General features: G+C 36.5%; 1 protein-coding gene and 1 long non-coding RNA gene across 4 annotated transcripts in view; one reads left to right on the top strand and one right to left on the bottom strand.

Annotated features, from left to right (window-relative positions):
* The window catches only part of LOC113903546, a 92,212-nt gene extending 78,390 nt beyond the window's left edge, over positions 1-13,822 (top strand). The window contains exon 3 of the long non-coding RNA XR_003514171.1: positions 13,328-13,822. This is a non-coding gene — a long non-coding RNA (uncharacterized LOC113903546). The remainder of the gene's footprint in view (positions 1-13,327) is intronic.
* MINDY3 (MINDY lysine 48 deubiquitinase 3) overlaps positions 1-15,153 on the bottom strand; it is an 80,286-nt gene that overhangs the window by 12,553 nt on the left and 52,580 nt on the right. For all 3 annotated transcript variants that reach the window (XM_027559857.1, XM_027559859.1, XM_027559860.1), the window contains one exon: positions 2,112-2,184. In XM_027559857.1, the coding sequence (XP_027415658.1) occupies positions 2,112-2,184 (73 nt within the window). The remainder of the gene's footprint in view (positions 1-2,111; positions 2,185-15,153) is intronic.

Genomic DNA, 15,153 nt, shown 5'->3' with positions numbered 1-15,153 from the left:
CCACCTAGTTAACAATGATACAGTGGACAACAGAGTGATATCTATCTATCTATGAACTTTTCAAAACAACCTTTGTTAGTGTGGTAGAGAAGCTAAGATCTGGCTCAAAAACAAATCATAAAGTTTGTTTTTCTTCTTCTGTATTTTCTTCCACAGTATTACACAGAAATATTCTGGGGAGTGATATCAGCAAGATGGAGGCTTGGAGACCCCAACTCATGTCTCCCACACAAAAACCCAACAAAACAACAAACAACTACAAACTGAACAAAACAGTCCGAGGATAGCACTGGGCTATGAAGCAGAAGGAAAAACCCCATGGTGTTCCAAGATACATTGAGGATAGTGGTGTAGAAAAGTACACCACTTTTAAGAAGTATCCCCCAGCCAAGAGCAGCCTGACACCAGGAGGGCTGCCCTGGGAGGAAGTTCACCACCTGGGGGAAAAGGAAAACCCATGCAGGCCTCCCCAGCAGTTGGGGCGGGGCACATGCAGCCCCTGCTGCAATGGTCTCCTACCGTCTTCATCAGTGCTGCTCCGGTATCTCCTCCCAGAAGGTCTACCCCTGGGTGCCCTGCCCTGTTTTTAGGTGCTCACCTAAAACAGCCACACAGATCAATGGAACAAATAGAGTCCAGACATAAACCTACACATAAATAGACAATTAACTTACAGCACAGGAGTTATGATATACAATGAATAAAGACCAGTCTCTTCAACAAGTGGTACTGTGAAAACTGGACCACTTGTCTTACACCACACACATAATTTGATCCACTTTGAGTTAAGACTTGACTGTAAGACCAGAAACCTTAAAACTTGTTAGAAAACACAGGTGGTAAGCTCCACGACACTCTTGGCATTGATTTTTTTGGATGTGACAACAAAAGCAAAAATAAACAAGTGGACTGTATCAAACTAAAAAGCTTCTGTGTAACAAAGGAAAATGAAAAGGCAACCTACTGAATGGGAGAATATATTTGCAAATCTCACATCTGATAAAGGGTTACTATACAAAATATGTGAAGAACTCACAGAACTCAATACAGAAACCCCAAACACTATGATTAAAATAGAGGCAGAGGCTCTGAATGCACATTTTCCTATGAAGATATACTGATTATATACAACAGGTACATGAAACCGTACTCAACACCCACTAGTTGTCAGGGAAATGCAAATCAAAGTCACAATAAGAAACAGCAGGTGTTCGAGAGGACGTGGAGAAAAGGGAACCCCTGTGCACTGTTAGTGGGGATGTACAGCCACTATGGAGTACAGTATGGAGGTTTCTCAGAAAGTTAAAAAGAGAAAGAACTACCACATCATCCAGCAATTCCACTTCTGGGTATTTATTTGAAGGAAGAGAAAACACTACTTGAGATGCATCTTCACGTTCAATGCTGCACTGTTTACAACCCAAGATACTGAAACACTCCAAATGTCCATCAGTGGATGAATGGATGAAGAAAATGTGGTCTATACACTAAATGGAGTATTATTCAGCCAATAAAAAAGGAAGGAACTCTTTCTATTTGCCTCAACATGGTTGGAACTTGAGGGCATTATGCTAAAGTGAAGTAAATCAGACAAAGACAAATACCATATTATCCCAATTATATGTGGAATCTAAACAAGACTGAGCTCACAGATACAGGAACAAATTGGTGGTTGCTAGAGGCAAGGGGTGGGGGAGTAGGTGAAAGGAGTAAAAGATGTCAGAGGTACAACCTTCAGTTATAATATGAGTCATGGGATGTGATATACAGCATGGTGACTAGAATTAATCATACTGTACTGCTTATTTGAAAACTGCTAAGAAAGTTTAATTCAAAAGTAGTATTTTTCCCTGTTTAACACCATCAGAAGTCAAGATTCAAGTAACCATACTTAAGTACCATGTGAAACAAAACCCTTCCTTGTGAGAATATGATGATCACTTTTTTTGGTTCTCATTTCCACTGTTTCTTATTTAAAACTTTCAACTAGTCCAAGATAGATTTCATTCAGTAATCCAACAACTCTTTAAAAATAAAACTCAGGAAAGGATCAATGTATTTCAAATATATAAAGATATAAAACAATGTTAGTAAAAAATAAAATCTTTTACCTTCTGGATCATAAGTTTGAAAAACTCTTCTGGCTTGTTCTGAAGGAGCCTCAGGGGCAACTAAAGCCATATCCTGAAAACATAAAAAAACATGCTATCAACAAGCTGCAATATCATGACACTAAAAACAAAATAAATACAAGGCTAGAGAAATGAAGACATTTGGAATCAAAATACTGTGAGTTATGTTAATATTTGTATCATAGCTGTATGACTCTCTGGGCCTTAACTTTACCTCTGAAAAATGGCAATACTTCACAGAGAACTGCTGTAAGAATGACATATAAAGTTTTATATAACTCTTGAAAAAGTCTAATATTGCATAAGTAATTACTATAAAACTGAATCTCTAAAAATTAATGACATTTTTTGTTGTATAGTAATAGCCAATGAAAAATAACAAAATATACTCTAGTTTTCAAATATCTAAAAATTAAATCCAGAGATATGACAACAATTACATAAGAATTCATTTGAAATTTTTTACTTTAGAAAGCATGTTATATCAACGACCTAGGGACAGATCAATAACAACTTCAGCATGTTCAGAATTTTAACTTTTATTAAAGGAAATATCCAAAAGGCAGGTTTTTTCCCCCTATAAAACTTATTCTCTATCATGATGAATTTCTTTAAAAGTAAGCCACAACTTACCAAAAATAAGCATAAAATTCAATGTTATCCTGGACTCTTCACAAAGCTTTACTCCACATATTTTAACCATTATGAAATTCTACACTTAACCAACATGAAACTAGAATATAGGCTCTAGTTGTTTTCCCCTATTCATATATCTGGTCCAAGCATCTGCCTATAATTATGTTCATTCAGACAAACCTTATCAGAGAGCAAGTTTCCCAAGCTTCTCTTTTTACCATCTTGATTCCTTTTTGAGGAGTAGGTATAAAGGGAACATATCTCAACATGACAAATGCTATTTATGACAAATCCTCAGCCAACATAAAACTCAATGGTGAAAAGCTGAAAGCTTTCCCACTAAAATCTGAAACAAGACCAGGATGTCCACTCTCAGCTCTTCTAATCAACATAGTATTGAAAGTCCTAGCCACAGCAATTGAACAAGAAAAATAAAGGGATTCAAAATAAAAGGGAAGTAAAATTTTCATTATATGCAGATGACATATATGTAGAAAATCCTAAAGATTTCATATAAAAACTTCTAGAACTGATAAATAACCAATAATATAGCAGGATACAAAATTAATATACAGAAATCTGTTACAGTTCTTTACACTAACAATGAAATATCAAAAAGTACAAAAAAAATCCCTTTTAAAATCGCATCAAAAGTAATAAAATACTTAGGAATGAACCTGGCCAAAGAAGTGAAAGACTCATATGGTGAGAACTATAAAACACTGATGAAGGAATTTGGAAATGACTTAATGAGACAGAAAGACATCCCATGCTCCTGGGTTGAAAGAATTATTATTAAAATCTCTATATTACCCAAAGCAATCTACAGATTTAAAGCAATCCCTATCAAATTACTTATGACATTTTTTTACAGAACTAGAACAAAGAATCCTAAAATGTATACGGAACCATTAAAGACCAGAACTGCCAAAGCAATCCTGAGAAAAAAGAACAAAGCTGGAGACATAACCCTGCCAGACTTCAGACAATACTACACAGCTACAGTAATCAAAATAGCATGGTACTGGTACAAAAACAGACATATGGATCAATGGAACAGAGTCCAGAAATAAACCCACACACTTGATTTACAGCCACATATAAATCAGTGAACTTAGAATACTCACCTCAATACCACACACAAACTCAAAATGGCTTAATGACTTAAATATAAAACATGACACCATAAAACTCCTAGAAGAGATCATAGGCAAAACACTCTGACATAAATTGTAGCAATGTTTTCTTCGGTCAGTCTCCCAAGGCAATAGAAATAAAAGTAAAAATAAACAAATGGGACCTAATCAAACTCTTAAGTTTTTGCACAGCAAAGGAAACCATAAACAAAGTAAAAAGACATCCTGAAGAATGGGAGAAAATATTTGCAAATGATGCAATTGACAAGGGCTTAATTTCCAAAATATCCAAATACCTCATACAATTCAAAAAATAAATAAATCAAAACTACAATGAGGTATCACCTCACAAAGGTCAGAATGGCCACATCATTAAAAAGTCTACAAATAACAAATGCTAGAGAGGGTGCACAGAAAAGGGAACGGTTGTACACTGTTGGTGGGAATGTACATTGGTACAGCCACTATGGAGAACAGTATGGAGATTCTTTTAAAAGCTAAACATAGAACTACCATATGATTTAGCAATCCCACTCCTGGGCAGATATCTGGAGAAAACCATGGTTCAAAAGGATAAATGCACCCCTGTGTTCACAGCAGCACTATCTGAATAGCTAAGACATGAAAGAAATAAAGATGTGGTATACACATACACGGATATTACTCAGCCACAAAAAAGAATAAAATCAAGCCATGTGCAGCAACACAGACTGACCTAGAGAGTATCATACTAAGTGAAATACACCAGAAAGTCAAATACTGTATGATATCAATTACATGTGCAATCTAAAATATAAAAAAATGAACTTATTTATAAAATGGAAACAGACTCACACAGAAAACAAACCTATGATTACCAAAGCAGGGAGGGGATGGGGGAGGGATAAATTAGGAGCCTGGGATTAGTACATACAAATAACTATATATAAAATAGCTAATCAACATGGTCTACTGTACAGCACAGGGAACTATATACAGTATCCTGTAACAAACCACAATGGAAGAGAATATGAAAAAGAGTATATATATTTGTATAACTGAATCACTTTGCTGTACAGCAGAAATACAACACTGTAAATCAACTATTCTTCAATTTTTAAAAAAGTGGGATATAAATGTTAAATAGAATTTAAATTGCTATTTCTCCATGGAAACAAATTTTAAAGAAATGCACTAAATAACTTTTGTCCTAATCATCTTGCCCTTATCTCAAAGATGAAGGAATAAACTCTTCAGGGTCAGTTAGAGTAGTTCTCACCTGACCATGTTTGAGCACCTTAATAGTATGTTCCATTCAATGGGGAGTAGGTATCAAATGGGTATGGGAGTCAAAACAAGGCAATATATACAAGCCCCTACACAGTTTTAATGTATTAAATGATAAAATAATTTTAAAAAATCTGTTACTTTATAATGTAGATCTGGTAATGTACAATTATTTCCCTTTTACCATCCCTTGATACCAACTTTTAGGGTCTCCTTTTCCTGCATTTTCAGTATCATTAATACACATGTCAAGGGCCATGCTTTCATCTGGCTGAACTTTCAACGCCTTTCTGATTTTATGATCCAGTCCTTTACTGCTGGATACTTGGATTGTGTGTAACATTTTACCATAACCACTGCTGTACCAAATACACTGGAACATGTGATTTCATACGTGAACAGTCATATCTATAGGACATGAACAGTTGTATCTGTAGGACAGAGTTCCAGAGCAGGATCATTGAGCCAAAGGAAAAAGGCACTGTAGTTTGGTACTACAGATACTACCCGATTCTTGGGTTAAATTTGTTCATTTAACCTAGTCTGAACAGTATTTCTTAAAATGCTTTCCTTTCTCTAATACATCACCAGTACAGCCTTAGCTCTACAATCACCTTTGTATCAAGGCCAGGATTGTAGTGTGGGTTCTCAGATTTAGGGAGCGTTTAATAGCATTGAGACTATTGTTATTATTATTACTTAGCTTCCTTTACCACTCCCAAATCTTAATTGCAAACGTTTCTACATGTAGAAACTGTTTCCAACTCTCCTTTCTTTTTCAATTGTCCCCTTGAGAACACATGTTGGAATCTGTGGAGGAGCAAAGTCACTGAAACGCTGGTGAAGGAAAAGGTATACAGCTGTAGATGAGCTCTTATGCAAAGGGGAGGGTTTGGAAGCACAAGATGAAGATAAAGTCATTCTTCCTACTCACCACCTGTTGCATTTCAACCTTTGTTTCTAGTAAGTGATGAGGCAGAGCTCGAAATGAGTTTTAACACATTACTTCAAAATTTCTAAATATTAATTAAAACTGTGATCTAAGTAGAAGGAACGGGCATAATGTTTTTCTTGGTAAAAAACAAACAAAAAGAATCTTTTGCGGGGAAGAGGTGGCAGAGAATATAAATGAAGCATCTTTTAAATCTTCCTACAAAGTGAAGTTTTGGGAAATTGCCACCGTTTATAAAGTTTGGGGAACAAGGAAGATTCCAGTTCTAGCCTGAGGAAAAGGTTGGCATCAAATTCTCTGACATTAAAGATTTCAGAAAATAAGGGAGTATGAAAAGAATTTATTAACTACTTGATGTCTCATCTTTAAGTTTCAAGTGCTACAAATAAATAAATACTATGCTTATGTAAAAAAAAAGAAAATTAAAATAGACTAACAAAAACATTCACTGCTGATCTCTTGCCTCCGGTTATAAACATATAAACAATTTAGGCTTCAGAAAACGTGTACTTAATTCTTGTTTGAACAGTGATGGCCTAATATAGAAATATCAGATGAAGCCTGGGCAAAGTTCTGGTGTACTCTGGTTTAACAAGTGTTCATTTGGAGTGAGGGTTGGCAATTTTTTTCTGTGATGGGCCAGACCGTAAATATTTTAGGCTTCACAGGCCATAAGGTAGCAAAATAATGCATAACAGCAAGATAATATAATACATAAACAAGAGCACCTGGTTGTGTTCCAATAAATATTTCACAAAATAGGTGTAGGGCTTGACTTAGCCTGTGAGCCATAGTTTACCAACCCATGATTTAGAGAATATATTATATTTTTCCCCCTCAATGCTCTAAGATGTAGTAAACATGCCTTCTTTTGACATATCTGGGGATATAATGATGTCTTAATCACCTTAATAAATTTTACAAAGAAGGTACTTTGGCTCTCATGTGAAACAGAAAAGAGGGTAGGAAATTCTCACTAGCCGGAATGGAATCATCAAAGGCAGAAACCATGTGAATGAGCACAGCCCAGGGAAACTGCTGAAAGAGCTGAACAGGATGGAGAACTGTGAGAGACAGGGAGTGGTTAGGCAGGGGAATCCGCTCTGATGGAAGAATACACATGCAGTTTGGAGGAGATGGTTAAAAACCCAAGTGGAGCACTGGCTGTCTTAACACTATGCCACCCAGTGGGTGCCAGTCGTAGGCCTCTCACAGGCCAGCAGAAGAAGGCGATGAGGACTAAAGGAGACCAAAGCTGGAGAGTCTGCCAGGCAAAATATGGTAACAGGTGAAAGGAGATTATAGCAAAGATGTCAGGATGGAGTATTTCCAAAAAGGAATTTAGAGAACTTCTTGTTTGACGTTTAAAAGTTAAAACAAGTATCTCAAAACACTATGAGGAGACAACGAAAAACCCTCAGAAGTAAACTACCAAAACAGAAATTCCTTTTTCCTCTTAAAATACAACCCAGTGGTTGTGGTCGGGTTCCATATAATAAAACCATCAACTATAACTGTCATTACTAGTGAAGCAAACTGTGTCTTGAATAATTAAGAGAAAAAAAATCTTGTTTTGCTCCTTTGGTTTCAGTAATATACTAATAGCTAATCTGCCATACTCCTTAGGAATTAATTGTTCTTAACTCATATCACTGATTTTAAGATGTGTTTGTATCACAGAGGGGAAAAGAAAAACACGAAGTCCCCCTACCAAAACCACAAAAGATTACAATAAATTCTAAGGCAAACATTCCAAAAGTTTTCATCCATAAATTAAAAACAGTCTTCTAAATTGATTGTTGGCTTGCTTATTTTGAGTGTTTACAATGCTTTTTAGATTACTGTAGAAAAAGATCTCTTAGTTAAAGCTTGTTTAAATTTATGTTTAAATGTTTATATATGAAATCAGGACAAGTTACAAAACCACCTTCTATTCCCATTAAAGTGCTTCATGCTGAACTCCAAACTTGTAACTTTCTAATTTGGTTTAAAATTACAAATTCCAACACTCATTTTTACCAATTTATTTAACTTCAACACTTCTAAACAAGGTTCCCTGTGTAAGACCTGGAGTAGGATGGCCCATGTAGTAATTTTGGCGATATCGTAATATTACATCTATTTCATATCTGCACAGCAAGTTTGAACAGCAAGTGTAGAATTTCATTAATTGAGAAAGGGTCCTTTTCAACCTTAAGACAAGATATTTTAGTGAGATATAACTGCCAAATTTTTTTCATTGCACATAAAGGAAATGATTTAATTAGAAAGGATAATATAAAATAGAACTCATGTAAAAACTGTATAAATGTGAAGAACAATATGAAGAGAATCCTACCCTTAGATTTTCTATATCTAAGACTTAAATGTGGCAATAGTTTTTAGACTACATATTTAACATATTTTCCCCATATAACTACCTACATACCCATAATGTTTTGAATACCTGTCAAGCCTATTAGATGAGATAAAGACATCACAATCTAATGGAAGAAAGAAAAATATGTTCCGTGAATTTTATTAAAATCCTCTTAAAATTACTTTCTAAAATAAAATTCAAACTCACATATCCCCCATCCTCAAGAAACTACCGAGTTGCAAATAAATAGATTCCAACGATGTAATTCCAAATTATCTAAGGCAGCAAGGACAACTGTAAGCATTTTTTTTCTTCCCCAGTTGCAGTACTTAGGAGAAAATTTCAGTATATACTGCATCCAAAACTCTTTAAGGTACTCCCACAAAAGAATCTAAACCTGGGAGTCAAATATTTTAATTAGCAATACTTCTAAATTCTGATTTATCATCAACATTAATTTTATTTTAAAAGTAGTATTCTACACTAGTTAAATATAATCGGATGCTTTAATCACAGGAATGTTATAGCAAACACCTCCTTCTCAGCCAATTTACTGGTCAACAGAGACTGCTAAACAATATAGCTTTTAAAGTTATCTGGCTTCATCCACCTTTCCTTAACTGGCAAAGTACTATAAGAGAAGATGGAAAAAAAAAAAAAAAACAAAACAAAACCCTGAGGTGTAATGGGACTATCCAATATCCTAGAGTCATGAAATGAATATCTCTTTTTCGTGTAGCTCTGTCTATCCACCATAAACCTTTTAAAATGTTGTAACATTAGCTATGCTTCTAAAATACCTACGGAAATATAAGGAAGGCCCGTGTTCAGTGTGTTAGCTAGATGTTAATATGTAGCTCATTACCAGAAAGGTCTTTAAAGCTTATTTATTATACCTTTCATCATTATCAAGAGCAATCTGTTGTCATGAGTAATCAAAGAACCCCTGAGAACCTTATCTATTTTCAGGAATGATCATGCACATATAAATTACATTCTAGCTTGCAGACAACATTTTATAGTGCTATGAGGAGTCTTTCCACACACACACACACACACACACACACACACACAAAGCTAACTGGGATATAATTACTCTTTAGACTTTAAGTAAAATTTTGCTTTAAAAATCACTTTATTATATGTTCCATATTGACTTTGCTCATTAACTACTTAAGGAAAATACTTTGGGAACCACTAAGAAATAAGATTTTAAATCAGTTATCAAATGCTCTCAAGTAGGGAATTCCCTGGTGCTCCAGTGTTTAAGAAACCGCATTCCAATGAAGAGGACTCAGATTCAATCCCTGGTCAGGGAACTAAGATCCCATATGCGGCAGAGCAACTACTGAGCCCATACACTGCACAATGACAACAAAAGATCCTGCCTGCCACAACCAAGACCCAAGGCAGCCCAGTAAATAAATAAATATATATTTTTTAATGCTCTTTAAAGTAGGTAGGACAGTGGCCTTTTTTCTTACTCTTCCATGATTGCTCGAATATGCAGCAGTCCCAGTTACCCCACAACAGCTCACTGCTGTGTGCTGACCTGTGCTGTGTCAGCGAAGTCAGAGTAGAAAATAACACAAGCAAAGCCTTTCAAGATTCTTTCTGCACAGAAACATAAAACTCTAAATGTGTAAACAAGACCAGGCAATGGAAGGAAAGTCTTCAATATGATGCGCTGAAATCCTTATGATGATTCATATTAACACCGGTTGGATTCTTTTCCTCCCTATCGCTATGACTGGACCACTCACTGCAGGGATCCCTCTAGCCTTCTCCACTGCTTTATGCCAAAGAATTCATCCCTCAGGCCTAAGGTGTCCTGCTCTTCTGGACATCTAGAATAACCTTCTCTCTTGTTTACTCTGAAGAACTGGGCCAAGAAAAGCTCTTTGCCCCTTTAACCACTGTATGTCATGAAGAAAACCGCGAACACGAGCTGTTACTCTCTAGGCACATGGATACCTACAAAATTCAAGAAAAATGATTATCTGGCTTTTTTTAAAATGGTAGATGTTCATATTATAACAAAAATCAATCTGATGGTCAAAAATTCCTCATTTCTAGGCTAAGACTCTTTATATCCTTTAAACAAACTGAAACTCTGTGACATTACCTGGCCCCACAGTAGCCCAGGGTGATAAGACAGTGCAGTTGATGTCAATTCCTTGCACTTTCCTGTGAGTATAATCACTGCTTGTTGTCATGGGCTCTGTAGTACCTCTCTGTGGCAGGGGTCTACTCCTGAGCCCCACTGCCATCACGGTTTGGTTAGGTGCCATTGCTGGCCAAAGAAACAGAAGCATAAGTGACATCCTGCCAGCTCCTGGAAGAAGCTGTGAGGGCCACCTGTGGCCGTGCGAAGTCCTCACAGCAGGAGGCAGGCACCTGCGGGACACGTGTGGCCACCCTGCAAATTAAGAGAAGCTTCGGGGCGTGTGTCCGGGGAGAAGGTTAGAGTGTGCCTCAGCACAGCAAAAAGAGGGGACACTGGCCGCAGAGTTTAAACATAATAAAATGGACTTGGTCAAATTGCTCTTTATCCTTGTCATATGCAGGCAGTTCTAGACGATTTCAGTGGCCAAATGCCTGCTCTGGCCTGGGGTGACTGTTCTCACTGCCCCACCCCACCCGTCTTGAATACTGCTGTGTGAACTGCTCAAACTTTAGGATTGGTTGTGACTTCAGGAAGCTGGCAAAAGGAATTAAACCCTAACATTCTAGCTGAGGTTTTAGTTTATGTCACATGTATAATATCTGCTCGTCCTGTTCATCCTTGACCTGCTTCTTCCTCTTCTATTCCTCCGTGCTACCCATGGACGTGAATTTTAGCCACATAAGCTGCACAGAAGGAATCTCCATACACATATATACACTTCCTATGTTTCCTGTGAAAACAGAAGCCTAGAAAGATGACTGAAACTATAGTCCACACAACACTACACTGGTCATTTAAACTTCGTAGTCCTGGATTAGTATAAGTGCAAAGTAAGGGACATCCCTGACCCTAGATCCTCCCACAGCCTCCTTCCTTTTCTACTATTTTAAACAAGGTTTAACTGTGAAAAATACTGACAGTACTCAACTTCTAATACTCTGTAAGTTTCATCACAGCTTCAGAGAGAAAGTTCTTACGAAGGTTGTTCCACTTCCATGAACAGGCATGGTTAGCCTTTCATATCAAGATAAGCATGCATAGCTTATCAAGATAAGCAGAGTACAGTGAGATGTCAGAGGAGAAATGATTATACCAGTTGGTGCTGTATCTAATCCCAATTTTTGCTTCCATCTTATCTCTTAGCACAATGAATATAGTTCAGCCATCATGAACCGACTATTATTCTCCAAATACAGCACAGAGCTTCACATCCCACATCTCTTTCTGCTTCCTCTTTTCCCAAGCCTAGAGTGCATTCCTCATTTCGTCTCAGTCTAATATACATTGCTGCTGCCAAGTCGCTTCAGTCATGTCCGACTCTGTGCGAGCCCAGAGACAACAGCCCACCAGGCTCCCCTGTCCCTGGGATTCTCCAGGCAAGAACACTGGAGGGGGTTGCCGTTTCCATTACATCCTTTAATTCTAGTGCCATCTCCTCTGCACACACCTCTCCCCTCTTTCAGTCTCTAGTTCACCCTAGTATCATAATTTGCTTTCCTAAGGGACAGAAGTATTTAAAAGCTCAGTGAACAGAATTCAGGCTTTAGCCAGGAGGTGTTATTTCTCACTGGTCCCAGACTCTAAAATGTAGATGAAACCAGTACTTATTTCACAGGGTTGCACCGAGGCCTGAATGAGGAGTGCACACAAGATGCTGACCATATAGTTCCCTGGGGTCGCAAAGAGGCAACATGACTGAGCCACCTTCAATTTCACTTTCATCATACATTAAATATATGCTATAAGGCCTTTTCTGCAACCCACTCTATTTGCCACAATTATTTTCATCAATTCTAGACGGACAGGTAGAGGTATGGACTTATCAATGCTGATTCTAAACAAAAACTCATAGACTTTACTCATAACAGAATGCCTGTAGGCATATATCAGCAATACCATATCTTGTATGGACAATGATCTGGGTTCTAATGTAACAAAAAGCTACAAGACACAAATTCAAATGGAAAGAGTTTACTAGTTTCAGTACACTGCATGATATCATGGACATGACTGAGACAATAGAAAAAAATTCATAAAAAATACAAAAATATGACAATTATGATTTAAACTACAAACAGTAATATTTTAGCTCTTAAATCCATTTTCCTTTCTGAGGCAAATAAGGCATGAAATTTAAACAAATGCACAAAACTCTAAAATTTACTTAGGATAAATGGATGGGATGACTAAACCGTATTAATACATAGGAAAACCGTATTACAAAATGCCCAACTGTGAATCTAATTATATTCCAAGTTCTAAGACTTTTATCAGTAATGAAAGATACATAGAAGTTAATTTTCTTTATGATAAAATCTATAAAGCTTCATTTTGCTTCTTTTCCTTAAAACTGTGTTAATACACGTACAGGAATATATTCATGATAAAGTAGAATGGTTCAACTTTTGAACGCCCTAAAAAAAGTTCTAACATGTAACTGCAGTAGTCCTGCTAATGTTACACCAAAGAGTAAGAACACAAAAAGAGCATGCTCTGTATAAAGAATTCTATCTTGATTCCCAGTAACAGATACCTCTGTAAAAAGAGTCAGCTCATGCAGGAACAATTCAATGTTTTGTTTCTCTTTTGCATTAAATTCAGTTTCTCCATATACTTTGCATTTAAACAGAGATGTGTTTTCATGTGTACTTATCTAAAAGGAAACCTGTTTTATCATAGGAAAGGTCAAAGGCAACACTCTACACAGTATACAAGGAGTCCTTTTAAAACCATAAAAGAGAGCAAAAAGGAATGTAAAACTCATCTTCCTGGCTTCAAAAGAAAGTTGGAAATGGATTATCAAGGAAATTAGTCACTGATCTTCTGAAGATGAAGCTAGATGTCACAGGTAGGTTCCAACTATTTTTATGTTGAATCAGCAGCTTCCATCCCAGAGATTTAAATGCACAATGAAAACAAAACCACTAAATTTATTTGTCTATCCTTTTATAGATATAATTCTAATACTATTAAAGTATCATATTGTCAAATTTAGAGCACCATCTTGAATCCGCATTGAAAATTAGCTCCATAATTAGTTCCAATTCAAGAAGAAAATATGAAAGTGAGCCAAATAATTTTAATCTGAGACCACCAAATGTAAAAAAGGAAGTTAATGAGTCAAAGGGAAAACTGATAATTAAAGAGAAGAAAAAACAAGAAAATTCCAGAAAAACATCTATTTCTGCTGTACTGACTCTGCCAAAGGCTTTGACTGTGTGGATCACAATAAACTGTGGAAAATTCTGAAAGAGATGGGAATACCAGACCACCTGACCTGCCTCTTCAGAAACCCGTATGCAGGTCAGGAAGCAACAGTTAGAACTGGACATGGAACAACAGACTGGTTCCAAATAGGAAAAGGAGTTCGTCAAGGCTGTATATTGTCACCCTGCTTATTTAACTTATATGCAGAGTACATCATGAGAAACGTTGGACTGGAAGAAGCACAAGCTGGAATCAAGATTGCCGGGAGAAATATCAATAACCTCAGATATGCAGATGATACCACCCTTATGGCAGAAAGCAAAGAAGAACTAAAGAGCCTCTTGATGAAAGTGAAAGAGGAGAGTGAAAAACTTGGCTTAAAGCTCAACATTCAGAAAACTAAAATCATGGAATCTGGTCCCATTACTTCATGGCAAATAGATGGGGAAACAGTGGAAACAGTGGTTGACTTTATTTTGGGGGGCTCCAAAATCACTGCAGATGGTGACTGCAACCATGAAATTAAAAGATGCTTACTCCTTGGAAGGAAAGTTATGACCAACCTAGACAGCATATTAAAAAGCAGAGACATTACTTTGCCAACAAAGGTCTGTCTAGTCAAGGCTATGGTTTTTCCAGCAGTAATGTATGGATGTGAGTCCTAAAAATATACTGTTCATCTCAAAAAGAAAGTTATTTCACTGAATAGAAACAATTTTCTCATCCATCCTCAAACCATGAAGACAGATTTTTAAATGATTATTTATGAATACTCAAAGAAGTTTCTTTATTCACTCATCTGGAGAAAGAATCTGTGTATGTATGTGTGTGTATTTAAGTTGATCAGGCCAAAGAAAAAAGTAAGTTCTTCTATTTTTGTCTCCATATAGGATACTGCAAGCATTAACAGTTATTTCTTGATTTCAAGCTTAGGGATCTATTGAATTCTTATGATAAAAGACAACTTAGCATATGCAGCTCCATTTTCCCCCTTTATCAAGTACCAACATGGTTATATCACAATGTGAAATAAATCTTCAGTGTATTCTGCTAATTTATATCTTCATCTGTTTAACAAAAATCTATAGAGCATTGTTCTAGGTGCTAGAAACAGGAAGAGACAAAGTGGACACGAATTCTGCCATCATTGAGCTTACTAGTGAGATAATACCTAAAACAAGTAAGTAAAATATATGTTATATGCCTAGTGACCAGAAAATATTAAAAATCTTACAGTTTAATAAAAAGACAAACAGCCGAATTCAAAATCAGGCAAGGGACATGAACAGACAGTTCCT

The sequence above is a fragment of the Bos indicus x Bos taurus genome, chromosome 13 (genome assembly GCF_003369695.1).
Source record: "Bos indicus x Bos taurus breed Angus x Brahman F1 hybrid chromosome 13, Bos_hybrid_MaternalHap_v2.0, whole genome shotgun sequence".
NCBI lineage: Eukaryota > Metazoa > Chordata > Mammalia > Artiodactyla > Bovidae > Bos > Bos indicus x Bos taurus.
This window is presented reverse-complemented; position numbering and strand designations above follow the sequence as displayed.